This window comes from Vombatus ursinus, unplaced genomic scaffold, assembly GCF_900497805.2.
Source record: "Vombatus ursinus unplaced genomic scaffold, bare-nosed wombat genome assembly UNPS02015030.1, whole genome shotgun sequence".
Taxonomy (NCBI): Eukaryota; Metazoa; Chordata; class Mammalia; order Diprotodontia; family Vombatidae; genus Vombatus; species Vombatus ursinus.
This window is the reverse complement of record NW_020954808.1, coordinates 708,035-729,212: the sequence shown is the minus strand read 5'-3', so window position 1 is coordinate 729,212 and position 21,178 is coordinate 708,035. Positions and strand designations below refer to the sequence as shown.

General features: G+C 37.8%; 1 protein-coding gene across 1 annotated transcript; it reads left to right on the top strand.

The window, feature by feature from the left end:
- The first annotated feature begins 57 nt into the window (after positions 1-57).
- Positions 58-19,178, top strand: LOC114030950 (zinc finger protein 239-like). The gene is made up of 4 exons (XM_027845912.1): positions 58-62; positions 5,006-5,310; positions 5,557-5,736; positions 18,787-19,178. Exons 1-4 carry the CDS (start codon positions 58-60, stop codon positions 19,176-19,178), a joined length of 882 nt encoding a protein of 293 aa, XP_027701713.1.
- The last annotated feature ends 2,000 nt before the right edge of the window (positions 19,179-21,178 follow it).

Below are 21,178 nucleotides of genomic sequence, written 5' to 3'. Positions count from 1 at the left end.
GAATATAGACAATAGCAGCATAGAAGAAAGATAAATATGAATGAAGAAATTGTTGAGATGCGGTCAGTCTTTGCTTTTTTCTTGTGTTAATACCACAACACTCAAGGGGAGGAGGGGAGGAGTTTTTCCTCACACTTCCCATATCCCTGTTGGCCAGGAAGCTTTGCAATAGAGCTAATTTCTCAATTTAAAATGAAAGAGAGCACAGAGCCAATTATGAACCCAGGAGAGAATTATCCCTGGTGACTGGAAGTGGTACTTGACAGACGATCAGGCTCAATGACCCTAGATGAGCAAAGTATACAATAGAGGCATTGCACTAAGGAAAGAGGAGCCTCAGGACACAGAATAAAGGGAAGCATACAGAGACACAACAGGGTTGAAGGTATTAGTTTCTTACTCCATGTGTTCTCTCTATATCTGAGACTCATCAGTAGAATAACATATATGTTCCCACTCAGGCTAGATGTATTTATAGGAAAATGTGCTCAAGTTTTATCAGGGAAATGTTTTGTACATACTCTTCTTGCTGTACCATCTTAATAAATGCTAGTTAACTAGCATTTAGTGAATATCTACTATGTAGGCATTGTGATAAACATGGAGTATACAAAGAAAAACCTAAAAACAAAAAATAAAAATAAAAAATAACCAAATAGTCCTTCTTGTTAATGAGTTCACAGTTTAATAAGAGATAATATGCAAACAATTATCTATAGACAAGAAATAAATAGGATAAATGAAGTTTGAGAGGGAAGACAATAAGGTTAAAAGAGACTGGGAAAGGCTTCTTAGAAAAGGTAGGACTTTAGCTGACAGTTGAGGGAAATCAGGGTGAGGAGTCAGAAAATTCCAGGAATAGGCAAAAAAAAAAAAAGTTCTTCATTTCTGGTCCTACTCGTGCTTGAAGGTGGCTTGGATCCCTTCCAAATCTCCATTGCTGGGATGAAGTGGGTTTTCTGAACCCTCTCCCCTCTTCTTTGAGTTCTCCTCAAGTGAAACTATACCCTTCAAAGTTACCAATGATCTCATAATTGGCAAATCTAGTGATATTTTTCTCATCTCTCATTCTTGACCTCTCTGTAGGATTTGGCAGTGGATTTCATTTCTCCTCTTGGGAATTTTATGACACCACTCTCTCTTGATTTTCCTCTGACCTGGTTCACCGCTCTTGAAAAGTAACCATGAATAGAATGCTAGGCATGGAGTCAGGAAGACTTGAGTTCAAATCTGACTTCAGATTTTACTAGTTGTAACTAAGCGATCATGGGCAAGTCACCTGAACACCATGCCTCAATTTCTTCAACTGTAAATGAGGATCATAAGAGGGTTTACCTCTCAGCATTGTTGTATCAAATAAGATAATTACTTATTCTAGTCCTTGGCACATAGTGCATTCTTAATAAATACTTGTTCTTCCTTCCCTTCCCTTCCTTTAATCACTTTTTCTTTAATCTTCATTCATATTATGACCATTTATCATGAATGCCTCTCATGTTCTGTCCCAGCTCCTCCTCACTTTTCTCTCACTCTTTTTTCTCCTCACTCCATCCCCTGGGTGCCCCACTATGTAACTGGCCCACTAGAAAAATTTGTTAATCACTTTGTTGAGCCAATACCATGCTCTATCATTTAGCATGAAAGTCACTGGGATGTCTATTCTGCAAAAGCAAAAGCAAAAGCTCTGGGAGCCCCTAAGACAGAATGGTTGTGATAAACGTCCTATACTGTTTCCCTTAGGATCCTACTTCCACACTTCTGTCTCTTTCTCACTTGGATATCCAGAAATTTATTGTGGGGCTGGGGTAGGGAGGATACTTACAAGCTGGAGGGGGAAAAATCAAGTTCAAATAAACTGGCCTGGATAATAATAATCCCCCTACCCCAATTTTGCTAGGAGGAAAGCGAAAGTGCCATATAGGTGTTATCTATTGTTGATTTACCTGTTACACTGGGTAACTATTCCTCATCTGTTAAATAGGGATCTCTTTCTCCATAGTACCTTCATCAGTGTGTAGTTACCATGATCATATCATGGAAAACACTTGGCAAAACTGAAAGCCCTATAAAGATGTCAGATATTTTTATTACAATTAACTAGGACCAATGAGTCACACTTCCCAAGAATCAAATATAAAATCCTCCATTTAGGATGCAAAGCCAGGCCCTTCCTAACTTTCTGATATTTTTATACCTTATTCTCACCATATACTCTTAATCCAGTGACAATGGCCTCCTTGCTGTGCCACAAACATAATGACCCATCACTTTGCCTCTTGCATTTTTTCTCCCTGACCACCATACCTGGAATACTCTGTCTCCTCATCTCTACCTACTGGTTTCCTCCACTTTTTGAAAATCCTTACTGAAATCCCAACTTCTATAGGAAGCCTTTCCCAACCCCTCTTAAATCTAGTGCCTTTCCTCTAGCAATGATTTCAAAGTTGTCCTGTATGTAGCTTGTTGGTACATATTTGTTCACTTCTTGTCTCTCCCATTAAACTGTGCAAGAACTGTCTTTTGCCTCTTTTTATACCTAGTACTTGGCATACCTGGCACATAGTAGGTACTGAACAAATGGTTATTGACAGACTGAAAGTAGACTAAGAGCTCTTATTTTAATATATACCCACACACACATAACACATGTATATAATGTGTACACATGTGTACATATGTATGTACATATGTATATATACACATATATATACTGTTCTCTGTATTTTAGGCACAAGTCTGTCACAAATAATTTTAAAATCTAATATTGTTCAAAATCAAAGCAATTTTTATCTGAGAGTGATCTGTACAAATTGACATGGTCTATGCTACCCCCACCTCCATACCCTCAGACATGTCCTTCTACCTACAAGTATTTGGAGCAACATTTATAGAAAACTTGAATATGAAAAATATTATAATATGCTAAAATACACTTTGGGGTTAAAATTCCAAAAGAGTAGTTATTAATCAGTTCTTCCCTTGATAGAGAGATACACAGATTATTTATTAAGTGTTTATGATGTGTCATGAATGGGAATACAACTAGAAATAAAAAAAGAGAGAGAGAGACATTCCTGGCCCTCAAAGTTCTAATGAAGAAAGTCACCATGTAAAAAACAGGCTGAAAAGTAGGAAGGGGAAGGAAGTACACAAATGGGAGCAAGGTGGAGAAGTAGAGTGGGGATAATGAGGTAGACCAGAGTTGAGGTGACCATGGCGGGTGCAGACGCTTCCTCAAATGGAGTTTCTGAGTAGGAACTCACCAGAAAGAAGAGGTGCAGGTATAGTGCTAGGAGCACACTGATACCATGAGGGGGCCAGAGTGGACAACGTTATCCTGGAAGCTTGGCTGAGTCCAGTTTTGAAGGGACCAAGTGTTCTGCACACGTAAGTGTTCAGGAACCACAAGGACCCGCTCTCCCTGATCAAAATCTTAATTTCTTTTAAATGGAGACAAGGGCAGTGCTTCTAGGTGGGCAGTAGCCCAGTCCATTCAGAGTGTGGGGAATACAATGATTTTTAAAAGGTAACCTTTGTTGGAACTCAAAATCTTATAAAAGTGAATGATGAAAACTATCTTTCTATGTAATAGGAAAAATACTATCAAGTGGGGCCGAGGGTGGGGGGAAGGTAACCTTTGTTTAAGGATTTATTTTTTACCTTTTTCTTATTTTGTTAAGAAAAGACTACTTGGTCTTGGCCATCTATGTACTTTCTTTTTTTTTTTAATGATTTCTTTATATTTATTTCTTTAACATTTTATTTTTCCCAGTTACATAAAAAAGCAATTTTTAACATTTGTTTTTAAAAATTTTGAGTTCCAAGTTTTTTTTCTTTCCTCCCTCTCCTACCCCCTCACAGAAGAGGCAAGCAATTTGATATAGGTTACACATTTTCAGTCATGGAAAACATATTTCCATATTAGTCATGTTATGAAAAAATACACAAACCAAAAGAAAACCCACAAGAAAAATAAAGTTTTTTTTAAAAGTATGCTTTAATCTGCATTCAGACTCTATCAGTTTTTTCTCCAGAGGTGAATAACATTTTTCATCATCAAGTCCTTTGGAATTGCTTGGATCATTGTGTTGCTGAGAATAGCTAAATCCTTCCCAGTTGATCATCATATTATTTTGCTGTTACTGTGTACAGTGTTCTCCTGGTTCTGTTCACTTCACTTTGCATCAGTTCATGTAAATCTTTCAAGGTTTTTCTAAGAGCATCCCACTTGTTATTTCTTATAGCACAATAGGCCTCCATGAGAATCATATACCACAACTTGTTCAGCCATTCCCCAGTTGATGGGCATACCCTCAATTTCCAATTCCTTGCCATCACATAAAGGCTTACTATAAATATTTTTTTACATATAAGTCCTTTTCCTTTTTTTTTTGATCTCTTTGGGCTACACACCTGTTAGTGGTATTGCTGAATCAAAGGGTATGCATAGTTTTATAGACTTTTGGGCATAGTTCCAAATTGCTTTCCAGAATAGTTGAATCAGTTTACATCTATGTACTTTCAAACAGGGACAAGTCTGAAAAGGATTGTTAGACTAGGGAAAATATTGTTTCTTGATATTTCTCGAGAAATTAAAAAGGAGGTTTCAAAAATGATTGCACAATATACTACTTTTTTCTGGGAACCAATTTCAGTTGTATTACTTCCTCTCTAGTTTCCTTCTCAAAGTTCAGAGCACTGGTAACATTTGTATTTTATATTACTGTTTTTCAGACTTGGAACATAGAAGAACAGCCACAGAGGTAGCTCCAAAAGAGAATATCCCTGGGAAAGGGTCATCCCATGAAGGGAAATCTGAAAATCTCAGCAGTGCTGATCATTGCTTGTCTACTTGTGGGGAAAGTGAGAGCCAGGAAAAGAGTCAGGAGGTAAAGTATGAAAGGAATTTGAGAAAAAGGAAGATTCAAACTGGAGACAACACTAATAAAGATAGGGAATGTGAGAAAGCCTTCAGTCAAGGTTCAAACTTTTCTGAACGTTACAGAGACCATAATGTTGAGAAGCTTTATAAATGTAAAGAATGTGGGAAAACATTCACTCGCAAGTCAAGAATTATTCGACACCAGAAGATTCATACTGGGGAGAAGCCTTATAAATGTGATGAGTGTGGGAAAGCCTTCATGGAAAGCTCAACTCTCATTTTACATCAGAGGATTCATACTAAAGAGAAGCCTTATAAATGTAATGAATGTGGGAAAGCCTTCACTCAAAATTCAACACTTGTTATGCACCAGAGAATTCATACTGGAGAGAAGCCTTATAAATGTAATGAGTGTGGGAAAGCCTTCAGTCAGAGCTCAAATCTTATTGTACATCAGAAGACTCATATTGGAGAGAAGCCTTACAAATGTAATGAATGTGGGAAAGCTTTCACTCAAAATTCAACTCTTGTTAAGCACCAGAGAATTCATACTGGAGAGAAGCCTTATAGATGTGAGGAGTGTGGGAAAGCCTTCACTCAATACTCAACCCTTCTTAAGCACCAGAGAGTTCATAATGGAGAGAAGCCTTATAAATGTTTTGAATGTGGGAAAGGCTTCAGTGAAAGCTCAACTCTTATTATACATCAGATAATTCATACTGGAGAGAAGTCTTATAAATGTAATGAGTGTGGGAAATCCTTCATTCAGAGTTCAAACCTTATTGTGCATCAGAAGATTCATACTGGAGAGAAGCCTTATAAATGTAAAGAATGTGGGAAAGCCTTCACTCAAAGCTCAGACCTTTTTAAACATCATAGAATTCATACTGGAGAGAAACCTTATAAATGTGATGAATGTGGGAAAGCTTTCATTCAGAGTTCACTGCTTATTAGGCATAAGATGATTCATACTGGGGAGAAGCCTTATAAATGTAATGAATGTGGGAAAGCCTTTAGTCGGAGTTCAAACCTCATTGTACATCAGAAGACTCATTCTGGAGAGAAACATCTTGTAAAAAACACAGAAAGGCCTTCTTGTGATATTAAACATGAAAATATTCATACTGGAGAATAGCCTTTTTAATGTAACTGGTTTAGGAAAGCCTTCTGTGGCAGATCAACTAGCATATAACATTAGAAATGAAAGAATGAAAAAGCATTTATTAAGAATTTACTATGTGTCAGGCATAGGGCTAATTGTTGGTTTTCAAGTAATAAAAGATGTCAGTCCCTACCCTCAAGGAGTTTTTAGTCTAATCATATATGCATTCTATCAGCTGCAAAATGGGGGGGGGGACACAAAATCTTAAGGGTTCAAGTATAGGATCAATGGAAATGCCCATCAGTCCTTAGCAAGTATTTGGGTTTCTGTCCAACAGGGGCTGCCTATCATAATTTGGGGTGGGGGAATGGTTCTCAGGGTCTGAGTGAAAAGGAAGTATAGATTCTCTCTGGGAGGGGATTGGGATTTGGAGTCTTGTCAGAAATGGAAAAGGGGAAGGGCCATTGACAAAAAGTAGGAGGAAGATTTATATGGGAAAGGGAAACTTAGATCCCACTGGGCACCAGTTCCCACTGGATATTCCAGTCAACTCTGCATGAGGTCTGAGGCTGCTTGCCAGTACAAAGAGGAAGATGTCATCTCATACTAGATTGAATTCATAGAAATGTAACAAATAACTTAAGGTTTTCCAAGCCTTCCTCCAGACATTCCCCTCCCATTTTTTCATTTGACTTTCTGGATTTCAATACCATGCCTCACTTTTAGTCTCAACATAGAAACTCCCTCAGTACCTGGAATTTCCTCAACTTGAAAGATCCCTCCTCACTCCTTCTCCCTAACGCTGTCCTTCTTACCTCTGACCCCCTTCTCCCGTTGGTAAGCTTCTCTCCAGGAATCTATTTTGGTGAAGGTACCAGAATGGCCAACCTTTATTCTCCTCTTCTGATCTTCTGGATTAAAATACCAGAAACCCTCACATGGGTATCTGCATCTCTCCCCATCATCCCACTTTACAACTCCCTGGTACATGTTGTCTTCCCAATTAGAATGTAAGCTCCTTAAGGGAAGGACTGTCTTTCTGTGTGTATATGTATTGTCAACTCTTTAGCACTTAGCCTGAAAAATAGTAAGTCTTTAATAAATGCTTCTTGCTTGCCTTTGTTACACAATACAAACCTTACCCAACATCAAAGGATTCATAGAAGAAAGAAAAACTAGTCATGCTTTAGCTTAGTTTAGCTATGTGTTTGTGCTTCGAATACTTTTCCTGTAATAATATTTTCCCTTGATTCATTTTGTAATTCATTTAATGAATATATTCAAGAATATACATTTATTGTTATGATTACTGAATTCAATTTGCTTTCTGACACTTTCTTCTTGTGTGTTGCCTGGAGAGAGTGAAATCTAGCATTTTCCAGTCTCACTGGCCTCAAAAAAAATTTTCTGATGATAACCATTTATCATTTCATTTTCATCATTATTTCATTTTCATGGCTATTGCACTAATCCTATTCTTCACTATTATAGTGACTTCTCATTAGTTAAGATTTCTTGTAGAAAGTGATCCTTGAGCTGAGTTTTCAATGGAGCAAGCGTTGGAAGATTTGGACTCATGACCAAGTGGGCATGGGGGTGGGGAGGCATCCTGTGTAAAGTTTTAGAGGCAACAGAGGAAATGTGGTAGGAGGCCATTTTGGTAGAAGCATTTTGGCCATTTTGGGGGGGTAGTAAGGTGAAATCAATCTGGAAAGATAGGTAGGGGCAAGTGTATGATGAATCTAATGTCAAAACAAAAAGTGATTTTGTTTATTTATCCTTTTAGCAATAGAGAGCCTACTCGAGAACGATATGATCAGAACTGTTCTTTAGGAATAACAACTTGGAGGCTGTATAGAAGAGAGATCTGAAAAAGGAGCCTGGATGCAAGGGATCAACCAGGGGGCTTATTACAGTAGTCTGGCTTATAAATGAGTAGAAACCAAACTAGGATTGTTGTGGTTTGAGAGAATAAAAGGGGAAATCAGATACTTCCCAGATACTGGGAAGATTGAATGAATTAGGCTTAACAAGGAATAGGAGATGTGGGGCAAGTGAGCATGAGTTGCTAAAGAAGACACCAAGATTGGTAACCTAGGAAACTGAAAAGATGATGATACCCTCTATGGAAATATGGAAGTTAGGAAATGAGATGGGTTTGGGGGGAAGGAAGGTGCATTTAAAGTTGGACATGTTGAGTTTAAGATTCTTACAATATGAAATGTTGAAAAGGGAGTTGGAAGTACAGGAGAGGCTCAAGGGAGAGACTTTGGATGAATATATAGATCTAGTAGTCATCAACATGGAGATGATAGAAAATCCTGTGTGAGCCAAGGAGGTCACCAGGAGAGAGGTTAGACAAGTAAGAGAAGGCCTAGGACAGAACACTGGGATAAATTATGCTTTGAGGTTAGGACACAGATGAAGATCCAGCAAATAAAAGTGAGATGTCAGACTGGTAGGAGCAGAATCAGGAGGGAATCCTCTCAAGGAAGTTGCAGTAGGAAGATCATGCAGGGTAGACAGGGTGTTCAACATTGAGAAACTTACAAATCTGTTCAGTAGGATGAGAACTAGGGAAACAATTTGGAATTTATCAAGAAAGAGGTGGAAGCCAGACTACAAGTGACTGGAAAGTGAGAAATGAGTGTAGATTGTAACTACTTTGTATATATTTTTATTAATACTTATCTATTGATTGATCAATTGATTTTCTAAGAGTTTGAGACTGAAAGGGAGGGTATGGGTGACAGTTTAAGAGATGAGCTAATTAAGTGAAGGATCTTTAAGGACAGGAGAGATCAGAGTATATTTGGAGTCAGTACGGAAGGAAGGAGATAATGGATAAGATAATAGAAAATGGATAAGGAGACATTGAACTCAACCTTGTGTGTGTGTGTGTGTGTGTGTGTGTACATACATACATATATATATCTTCAATTCCCCCCCCCCCTTAACCCAATCATTCTGCTCTTCTCAGGCATTTCTATCCAATCATTCCTCCAGCAGCAGCATCTCCTCAACAGACTTTTGATTCAGGAAAGTTCCTCCAGCCAACCTTCCCAGGCAGGCCACTCAGGGAACACACAAAGACCAGTGATCCTGGAATCTGCTCATCTAGAACAAAGGCACAAAGGGGCTGGTGGAAGGAATCCAATTGTGGTATCAAGATATGATCCAGCAACATATCAAGGAGGCAAAGGATGTAAAGGAGAGCATATAATTGACATAGCTAAGCAAGGTGTTAGATGGGCAAGGGAGGAAAATGTTATCAGTACAGGAGCGATAACCCAGGAAAGAAAAGAAGTTTTGAGGTGGTAAGGTCAAAAGAGAAAAAGAAAGATAGAATGTTAAGGATAATTATCAAATAAAAGGACTTCGAAGTTCAAGAACATGGAAGGGAATATTTGTGGGTGATAAACTCAATGCTAAAACTATTTCTATGAGGTGCAATGGAAGAGGTTAAGGGAATTGAGTAGATTGAGCAAATAGAAACTTAAGAGTGCTTGAATGGGTATCAGTATGTTTAAATTCTCTTAGTATAACGTCCAATCCAAGGTACGGATTTTTCTCCTTTTAGGAAAAGCCAATCTTTTTTCAAGGAGGAAGGGTATGAGTCTACCCCATGTCATGGGTGAAAGGGAAGCAATCTATGTCATGGAAATGCTTGTAAATATTGGTCCTCTCACATCATGGCTGTCCTTTTAAGCTCAGCTGAGTTCAGCTTGGAGAAGCTCATCCTAAGAACATTGGCTGCTGAACAATGGAGACTTTTGACTTCAGCAACTGTTGAAACCCATCTTCTTGAGGGCATATGGGGAATGATTAATGATCAACTGAAATGAATGAAAAATTAGCTCATCTGATTTTTTAAAACCAGAAAACCAAGTTAACTATCAAAAATATTGAAAAATTCACAACAAATGAACAGGAAATAAGATACAATTAGAAAGATTTTTGCCCAACTACATGTGAATAAAACTGACAACTTAAACAACATAAATTAATATTTACAAAATATAAAATAAACAAATTAACAGAACAAGAAAAAAATTTGAACAATCCAATCGCAGAAGAAGAAACTGAATAAGCTATAAACAAAATACCAAAGGAAATAAACAAAAAACAGAACCAAATGGATTCACAAGTGAATTTTATCAGAAATTCTAAGAACTGTTAAAAGTAAATTTCTGGAAAAACATAACACTCAATTTTGTTGTGTATCAGTCTTTTGTTGTATATGATGTTGGAATGAACTGGGAGACCAGCTGCAGCAACTGGTTTCCTTCAGTGTCTTCTTTCCTCTTCTTTTTGGTACAGAAAGACTTAATTGGCAAAAAAAAAAAAGGATTTCAGAGTCTCTGGAATGTACCCCTCCCTTATCTAGACTGATAGGCATTTCCCTTTGATTTATTACAATTAGCTATACTTAAAAGGATACATTTTTTATCTATCTCCTGTTGTTAATTAATTCACATTTTCCTTAATTTTTTTTGTATGTATGACCTTTTTTTTTTGTATGACCAGTTACGTTGTAGAGAGCAGCCACTTTCCCCCACCCCATGTTTCATATCAGGTATGAATATTGCTTACTGAATTGCGGACAACTCATCCCCCATTAGCTGCTGATGGGGTATGCCACACTCTTGATTGTAATAAAGCCTGTGCCCTTATTTGTGCTAGTTTATTGGCTATAGCTGGTCAAATCGATAAGAAAATGCATGTGACAATTCCAGCCACACTAGCTGGGACTGGATGAAGCAACCTTCACAGGCTCCCAACTCAAAGAACTTTTTAAGCATGCAATGGTGAGTGCACCCATTTGACACCTTTTAGAGAGGGAGACTAGGGAGGGCAGAGAAGAGTTGCAGTAAAGCACTTTTGTACTCCAAATTGAAAGATCTACGGAGACAAGTTAGTGTTTTGTATATTCTTGTATTGTGTTGTCTGATTGTCTGTCATATTTACAAAATAAGAAAAAGAATAAGAATTTTTCTGCAAAAAAAAATATTTTTTCAAGCTTTCAAAAGATATAGTCTTATCTTTGTCTAATTCTGGGAAAGTTGGGAATACAGAGATAAAGTCAAATAAAAAGAAAGAAAACTTCTCCCCACTTGCAGAAATTTATGACATTGTAAACTAAAGATTAAACTCGTGACTGAAAAATAATTTCTTTACTGTGAATTTCTATATTGTGGTTTCAATGTGTGTGGTTTTTTTTTTTGTAAATGCTGAAATATCCTACTGAGTTTTAAGGATACTGCTCTTTATAATTTTTGAAGGAAAAATAAAAATAAAAACTGAGAATATTACATATAAACCTCTCCTAGACTCCTTTTTCACCTCCTCCCTTTCTAAAGAATGATATTTGTTGTTTTAGGACAGAAGAAGAAGGTGATTTCACCAAGTAGAGAATGCTAGGAAAGCTTTAAAGCAAAAAATAAATAGAGAAGCAAACAGTTTTGCAGTTTGCAGTTTCTAAACTTAACTGGCATTCAAAAACCACTGTTTGTGCAATGATTAACTCTTCTCTCCCATTTTGAAAGAAAAAGATTTGTCTAAATCAGAACGCAAAATTTCATTTTAAGAGAATGTCTTTATTTTATCTTGGAGTTCTGGGAATGATTTAGTAGAATTTTATTGCCATGATTAAAGGTTGTACCTGACAAAATGAGAAATTACATATAAACCTTGGAGTTTCAGTTTCGCTCAGGGAAAAGGTTTTGCAATTAATTGATACATTTAATAAAACTTGCACTAATTTGTCCAAATATAAGAAATTTCAGTTGAGTAGAGAAAACCAGATTTGTAGATGGATTGAGATATGATTGGGAAATGAAGATCTAGAAAGTAGTGAAGGAAAGTGAAGGGTTGAATTAGAGCAAGTAAAGAGAAATGTTGGTTTGGAGATTGTTTTGATGTAAAACTTAATTAGAAGGTAATGATTAGGAAGTGGTTGGATTTCCTAAAGAGCAGGAATATCAAACAGGTGATTTTCTTTACCCACATTAGCATAATACAAGGTCTTCGTCTTTATCAGCTATCAAAATATACATCAGAGGTCAAAAGACAAGCTGAGAATTAAGAAAAGTTTAAGATAAGTAACACTTATCCTCACTTAGATAGGAGGAGAAAGACTTCTGTGCCTGTAAAATTTTTATTCTGTATTGGAGAAGTGCTTGTTTCCTCCTCAATTAAAATTAATTATGAGATTTCTCATGGTCTCCAAGCTTTATTTCATTGATTCTGGTAATTTTGTTGATGTAGAAAAGTAATTGGAATTGTGCAGTAACACTGAAGATTGGTCAATTTAAGATTTGACTTTATCTTGGGTTTTGAGAAATTGGGGGAAATCTCTATTCAAGATATAATTGATCTGTTTCCTGAATGGTAAGTACCAATGCCATTTTTGTAACTAGAAGAGTAATTTGATTTTAAGTGCTCTATACTGATATGTGAGTGCAGTGAATATAGAATGTCCAAACCGATAAAGAGATGAAATGGTTTTCTATGTAACGTGATTCAGAAAGTCTGTGTAAGACAATTCAGAAATGCATTCAACTGAATTGATACGGTGGTGTTGTTCAGTTGTCTCAGTCATGTCTGACTCTTCATGACCCCATTTGGGGTTTTCTTGGCAAAGATACTGGCACGGTTTGTTATTTCTTTCTCCAGTTCATTTTACAGATGAGGAAACTGAGGCAAACAGTAGGAAGTGACTTGCCCAAGGTCTGAATTAATGCAATGACTGGCAACACATTTTATTTCGTTTTGTGAGTCTATCATATTTTTATCATGTTCTTATTTTTTTTATTGTAATTTTGGGAAATCATGTTGTAAGAAATACTGTTAATTGAAAGATGATACTTAGAGTGTAGTATATTTCTATTATTAATAGATTAACTTCTCTTATTATCAAAATGCTGTGAAATTATAAATATGAGCTATCACTTATTAGAGACTGTTGTCATTGTGGTTAACAGTTTGTTACATGGGTATGTTTTGCTTTAAAATGAATAATAATGATGATCATTTGGTGTTTGGCAAAAAGTTCAAAATATCTTATAAATTTTCATTATCTGCAAAGTTCATTGAGGACTTGCCAGTTTCCTTTGGATCTTCCACTTGGGCAAGGTCATAAAGTCTTATCAGTACTAAGGAAGAAGGAACTATCAAAAATGCTTTATCCTATTAAACCTATGATAGGTCAGTCTGTGTCCTTAAGCTTAGGCCTGAGGGAACAGTCCTGCTATTGTTGCAACCATATTCCTCCTTCCTTTCAAAGCAAATTTTTATCATCATGGCAGGTGAATTGTAAAGTATTTATAATGAAACTTATTGTTATAATATTCAAACATCTCTGAGCCACTATCATGGAATACAAATATAAGGTACCCTGTTGCTTTTATTTTTAATATTCTGAATTTTTGGCTACTTCTTGTTTCAACTTCCTAACCTAAGCAACTAAGATAATTCAGTCCTTAGGTTTGCCATTCCCTTGATAATAGTTATATATTTATGTATAAGATTATATTCTTAAGGCATCACATTCTTTCTGAATGACATGAGGATAATATGTATCCTTAAAGGAGAAATCATGTGATATATATAAAGACTTTTTCTTTTCATTTTATAATATTTTCCCTAATTACATGTTAAAACTATTTTTTGATATTTTTAAAAAAAGTTTTGAGTTCCAAATTCTATCCCTTCCTCTTTCCCTTCCCCTCTGCCTGAGATGGTAAGCAGTCAAATATAGTTTATACATGTGCAGTCATGTAAAATATTTCCATATTAATCATTTTGTACAAGAAGACTCAAATAAAAAAAAGGTTGAAAGTGAAAATAGCATGCTTCAGTCTGTATTCAGACAGTATCAGTTCTTTCTCTGAAGGCGGATAACATGCTTAATCATGAAGCCTTTGGGATTGTCCTGGATCATTCCATTGCTGAGAATAGCTGTAGTTCTGCAATTCACAGTTCTTTATCATACAATGTTGTTGTTACTGTGTACAATGTTTTCCTGGTTCTGCTCATTGCACTTTGCATCAGTTCATATAAATCTTTGCAGATTTTTCTGAAATCATTCTGCTTGTCATTCCTTATAGCACAATAATATTCTAGCACAATTGTATACTATAGCTTGTTTAGCCATTCCCCGAGGCTTTAGTTTTTAATGAGGTAGCAATCTTTACTTTGAGAAAAGCAACAAGATTAGATTTTTCCATGGGGGAATTAAAATATATGTGATTGACATATATGTGATATCCCAATATTTTCTATTAAAAACAATAACAAGAGGTCAAATAAACATGATGAGCCTAGATGATATTTAAAAATTTTTATCTTAGAATAAAGAATGAGACCAAAAAAGGTAAAGTACCGAAAGTCCTTCAGGTCCATTGAAATATATCCAGATTAATTTTATTTTAAAAATTACAGGGGCAGCTAGGTGGTGCAGCGGATAGAGCACCGGCCCTGAAGTCAGGAGGACCTGAGTTCAAATCTGACCTCAGACCAAACCCTTCGCACTTACTAGCTGCGTGACCCTGGGGAAGTCACTTAACCCCAATTGCCTAAAAAAAAAACTACATAAGGCTTTGATATGTTTTAGTAATTACATATAAATTATCAAATTAGATTAAGAAATTTACATATAAAATTCTTTTAATAGTTGTAAAGAAACTTTTAAATCACATTTTTCCTGTTTGAAGTCTCTCTCTGATAATATCAAGAGGCAGAAGGACTCACTTTACAGGTCAGATCCTCATGGATACTTTTCAAGATTTTTATTTTTTGTGCAGCCCATGAATCATATTATCCATACCAGGTGCAGGGTTTAGGCAAGACATAAAGAACAAATAATATGTGAATATTTTTTAAATCTCTAAACTTTCAGATGAGTTACAGGTAACCTAATCTGATGTTCTTCCTATAGCCCTGGTGTTCATAAGGGTAACTCCATAAGATTTTCACTGGCTTTCACCACATGAACTAGTTACTGGCAAGTTAAATGTATTAAGATTTTGTCAGGCCTGACAAAGTCATATTAAATCTTATCATGAGCAGGTTAAAGACAATATTATCTAGGTAATCTTCACAAGTGACCTGGAACCTGGAAGTTGTCAAAGAACTACCTCTGCAAACCTGTCCTGGAAACAAGGTGAAATAGCCCATTGCAGGTACTGTTAACAACTAATGTTCAAGTTAACGACACCAAGATATTGATTCAGGGATACATATCTCTGAGCTGAAGTAGATTGAACTGGGCAATTTGTGGGTAGTGGTCAAGGACGCACCCTTTTGATACAGAACTTCCAAGGGAAAATGCTTCCCAGAAGTAGACAACTTCATAAAGTAAGCGGCTAAATCTAAGATGGAATAAGAAACCTGTTGCCTAAATGTTCAATAAGATGTGTTTCCTATTCCTTTTTTTTAGACCCTTGATAATAGAGTTATGTTTATTACAAATTGACTGCAGTACGATCGATTTATTTTATTGATTGATGTTTGATATGTAGTCTTGTGACAAGTTTGAGAGACGTGATTTCTGGGTAATTAATCATTTTAATTAATTATGGCTAGCAAATAATAAAAGGATGGTCATCCAAAGGCCCCTCCTGGAGGCCTCTGAGCCTTACATATCCTCAGAAGAGTGAGTATTCCCAACAGGCAGCAATCAATTCTGGTTGGTTAGCAATTAATGAGAATGAATATTAGAATGAGAGGTGGACCTATTCTAATGAGGGCCTAGGGGACACGACTCTGATCACTCAGTCTTGGACAAAGAGACTTATCTCTACCCACATGGGGCAATCTAAACAAAGAGGGTCCAACGCCACTCAGATCGGTCTGACTAGAACACGACGGCCAGCATTCACCTAGATGAGAATCTCTTTACCTTTTGATCAGGTCTAAGCTTTCCCAAGCTTAGGTAAGCAGCACCCAAGATTTTCCTTAACAAGAAGCATCCTTATTTTTGTATAGCCAGCTGCATTGTAATGACCAATCACCTTTTCCCTCCATTTCATATAATGTAGAAATATTGCTTGCTGAATTCTGAGTGGGAATAAGAAATTCCTTGTTTATTGTTGATAGAGTAGACCACACACTGGGTGTAATCAATGTCTTCTGATTCGTGCTGGCTTATTGGCTTCAGCTAGTCAAACTGGTTTTTTGTTTTGTTTTGTTTTGTTTTTGAGGCAATGGGGTAAAGCCACTTGCCCAGGGTCACACAGCTAATAAGTGTCAAGTGTCAGAGGCCAGATTTGAATTCAGGTCTTCCTGAATCCAGAACCAGTGCTCTATCCACTGTGCCATCTAGCTGCCCCTAGTCACATTGTTTTAAAAAAATTAATGGGGGGCAGCTAGGTGGTCCGGTGGATAGAACTCTGGCCTTAGAGTTAAGAGGACCTGAGACCAAATCTGGTCTCAGACACATAACACTTACTAGCTGTGTGACCCTAGGCAAGTTATTTAACCCTAATTGCCTCACCAAAAAAAAAAAGAAAAAAAAAGAACTATACTAAATTAAAAACTTTTGGAGCAGCGAGGTGGTGCAGTGGAGAGAGCACCGGTCCTGGAGTCAGGAGGACCTGAGTTCAAATCCAGTCTCGGACCAAACACTTGACACTTACTAGCTGTGTGACTCTGGGCAAGTCACTTAACCCCAATTGCTTCAAAAAAAAAAATTGATGCGACAATCCCAGTATCATATGAAACTGTTTCTGAAAATTGCAAAAGAAGGGATCCTGCTAAATCCCTTTCTGGCACAGATATATTCTAGGGACACAAACCAGGGAAAGATAAAACAAAAAAGAAAGCTGTAGGCCAATACCTAATAAACATTGATTCAAACACCAGAGACCATAAAAACATATTGCAAAGATCCTCTTTATATTTAATATTCAGGATACTATAGGCTTAATTAACCATATTAATGAGAAAAACAGCAAAATCATATGATGACATCAATAAATAGAGAGAAATATTTTTTAAAAATATCTTTTTCTACTATAAACACTAGAAAACATAAGTTTAAATGGGAGGAATACCCTCATGACAATTTTGTAAGATAGCTGCTATTATTTATCCCCATTTTACAGTTGAGGAAACTGTGGCAAAAAGAAGTTAATTGACTTGCCCAAAGTAACAATGCTATTAAGTGCCTGAGGCCAGATTTGAACACAGGTCTTTCCTGACTTCAGGTCCAGCACTGTGCCCCCTAGCTGCTTCTTGGAAGACTTTTCGTCAAAATGGTAAATAGTATATATCTAAAAGCATTAGCTAGCATTAATTATAAGGGGGATAAACTAGTATTCTTTAAAACAAAATTAGAGGTAAAACAGGATTTTGAATTATCTCCACTTCTTTTTGCCAGAGCTCCACAGAGGCGGAAATTGAGTAGATTGAAGAATAGGAATTTAGGGTGCTGGAAGGAGTATCAATATATCTGAAATCTCATAGTTTAATGGTGGGAATTGAGGTGGAGAGAAAGACTGCTCTAAGCACTGAACTCACTGCAGAAGGATAGGGAGAGTGTTCTTGCACTCAGGAGATGATGGATACCAGAATCTTTTATTGATCAATTTGGATTGACAACCTCCAATGAATAGAGGTCAACGAGTGAAAGTGGCAGAAGAGACATCTGGGAGTGGCATTGGAGGGGTCGGGTGCAAGGACCCTTCTGACTCCCCCACCAGGATCAGTCAGTTTAGGTCTCTGAGTGAAAGTATAATCAGAACTAGAAAGTGTGACTAGAAATGTTGTGTCAGCAGAAATGAAGCAGGTCTCAGAAGAGGCAGTTTTAATCACAGAGCAAGAATTCTAGAGAGCACAGTGGAGTGGACAGTTAGATCTGCAGTGAGAAATGTGAGGGGCAGGGTTGAGGGGAATTTGAGTCAGGGTGGTAGAAAGAGAATTCATTTTGTATACTGACAGGTAAAAACTCAAAATCCCTGCATTTGGGAATATATGATGGGGTGGGAGTATGGTTCCCATTGAGAAAAGATTCCAGGGAGAGTATCAATGTCCAAAGCCCTCCCTCAAGGACTCACATCATAGCAGAAGAAGCTTTTGAGTCCCGGGAGATCTAAGACAGCCCTTTCACAAATAGCTGGGGCAGATAAAAGTATGCTTTTGGGGAGCCCACACATGAGGTAGTATGGCAATTTGGGACAGGTTTGATCAAAGAGACACCTGGATGCAAACACGGAAGAATCTAAAACAACATATCACAAAGATCTTACACTATAATCAGGAATGAAGGGATGGTTTAATATTAGGAAAACAATTGACTTAACCCTCTCAGCGGATGGAACACTGGGCTTGGAACCAGGGAGACTCATCTTCCTGAGTTCAAATCCAGGCTCAGATACTTACTAATTGTGTGATTCTAGGTAAGTCACTTCACCCTGTTTACCTCAGTTTCCTCATCTGTAAAATGAACTGGAGAAGGAAATGGCAAACCACTCCAGTCTTTTTTTTACCAAGAAAACCCCAAAAGGGGCACGAAGACTCATACGTGACTGAAAATGACCGAACAACAACAAAAAAGGTGAGGAGAGGGTGGGATGAAAAAGACTCTCAGGGGGAAAAGCCCACGAGAGATATGGACCCAAGAGAAGTCTAAAAAGCCAGTCCCAGGAGATGGCTGGCAGAGGACCTATTCCAGTTTGAGGTAGGGGGAGCATTGGCCCCTAAAGCTCTCGGTAAGATTCAGCACTCAAACCCTTTGGATTAAATACCTTCTAGATATAGGTTCTTGGGCTTGGGGGCAGCTTCCCTGTGCAGTTGGCATCAGATCTCAAAGTAAGTAAATTCTCCCTGGAGGGTACTCATCAAGGGGACTGTCAAGGGGACGGCATTGCCTGGCCCCCTGAGATTATTCCCTGGGCTTCTCAGGCTGGTGAGCCTCATCTCTTCTCTTGGATGGCTGCTTTCCAGGCCTGGACAGCTCTGTTGTGCAAGCTCTCTGGCAGCCTGGGTATTTCTCCCCAGACTGTTCATACATCGCCCACGATCATCAGCCAGGAATTCAGGTTGTCCAAGGAAAGTTGGAACATCCCTCCTTTGGGTGCCCAAAATCTGAACCTAGGGGTGGAGAGGCCACACCTGTGGATATCTACAGGTTCTTTGTCGAATTCTAGCGTAGCAATGAGGTTAGAAAACATTCCTGCAGGGAACCCTCCCTAAATGTGCCTAGATTTGGAGTGGGGCTGATGCTCTGTAGGGGACTAAAATAGCTGGCTCTCATTCTGAGCCTCCGCAGCCTTTCCAGTGCTAGGTACTGGTACTTCTATAAAGAGAGGTGAGCCTACCATAGCCATGCACAGACTAGGGCCAGATCTAAAGATTACGGGAAGTTCCCATGAGGCTACGCCCTGCACGTAACGTAACAATGGGATTCATTTACTAACACCCAGAGGCTCTATCGTCAAGATGCTCTGAGTGTACCTGAACGAGAAATCAAACAACAGCCTTTTAAAAATGCTTTATGGTTGTGTGGCTTGTTAGGGAGGTAAAGTCCCTAAAAGATCCAGAAGAACCCAGGCAGGCCGATAATATTGGCTGGCCTTCCAGAGTGGGATTCTAAACCTTTTCTGTGTGTCATGAACAACTGTAGAAGTCTGGTGAGGCCTGTGAAATCCTTCTCAGAATTGTGGTCTTAAATTAACAAAATACATCATGTCGCAAAGAAAATCAGTTCCGTATAACTGCTGTTCAGTCATTTCAGTCATGTCTGACCCTTTGTGCCCCTCTTTGGGGTCTTCTTGACAAAGATACTGAAGTGGTTTGCCATTTCATTCTCCAACTCATTTTACAGATGAGGAAACTGAGACAAACAGGGCCCAGAGTAGCACAGCTAAGTGTCTGAGGCCATATTTGAACTCAAGAAAATGAGTCTTTCTGACTCCAAGCCGGGTACTCTATGTACTCTGCCTTTATATAAGGTGGCCCTTATATAAAACTACAGTTATTTACATCTTAAAAAAAAAAAAAAGGTTCACGAAGACTTGCATGAACTGATGCAGAGTGAAGTAAGCAGAACCTAGAAAATATGTCCAATGACTACAAATATGAACAATATCTTTCCCAATTACATGTAAAAAACAATTTTTACCATTCATTTTTAAAAATTTTGAGTTCCAAATTCTCTCCCTCTCTTTCTTCCTCCCTCCCTCCCCAAGACAGTAAACAATTTGATATAGATTATATACGTGCAATCATGCAAAACATATTTCCATATTCAAAGATTACAAGTATGTGAATGGAAATAACACAAAATGAATGAAAGTGAAGGCTTCAAAACTAGAAAGAGTGGAGGCTAAGCTATCTAGCTGCCCTTGTAGCCCCTGAATGGAGTCTGCAGATGAGTAAACAGTAAAGTAATCTCAGACCAAAGAGAAGCCCGCAGCTCTGTTCCTCTAAGCCTACAGAGCTTTCCCACTGGCTGATAGTGGCTTAGACTAGCTGCAGTCTACTAGAAAGACCAATAAGGGGTAAGATAAGATGAGTTACGTAGACCCAAACCCAGGTCAAGATCACACAAGATCTTATTTTATTTTTGTTGGACCTAAATGCATTTGGGTACAGAGTAGAAGAACTCTTTGATGGGAAATGAAGGTAGTGAATAATCTAGTCCCTTTTGGAAGTAATGCCAGTTTTGTCATAGCATTTGAGCCCAGTGTAGAGGGATATCTTCCTGGCATGGGGGAGAGAATGAGTGCAGGGATGCCAACCTCTCGTTTCCCTCTGGGGTCAGTGGATACACAAGCATAAACTAGCTGTGGACCCCAGACAAGCCACTTAATCCTGTTTGCCTCAGTTTCCTCATCTGAAAAATGAACTGGAGAAGGAATTTTGGCAAACCACTCCAGTATCTCTGCCAAGAAAATCCCAAATGATGTCACAAAGACTTGGATCCAACTGGAAACTACTGAATGACAACAAAATCTGACAACATTCTTCTAAGAAAAGTACTATCAGAATTATTTACTCTGTTTTAAAGATGAGAAAACTGAGGCACAGAGGGATGAAGTGAGTCATATGGCTAGCAAGGGTTGGAGGCACAATTTGAAAGCAGATCTCTCTGATTCCTGGTTCTTTATTAACTTTATGGGAGTTGGTCTGCAATGTGATTTGCAATTCTATTCCACAGATGCTGGGGTATTTTACTACTGCCAATGAGGAGG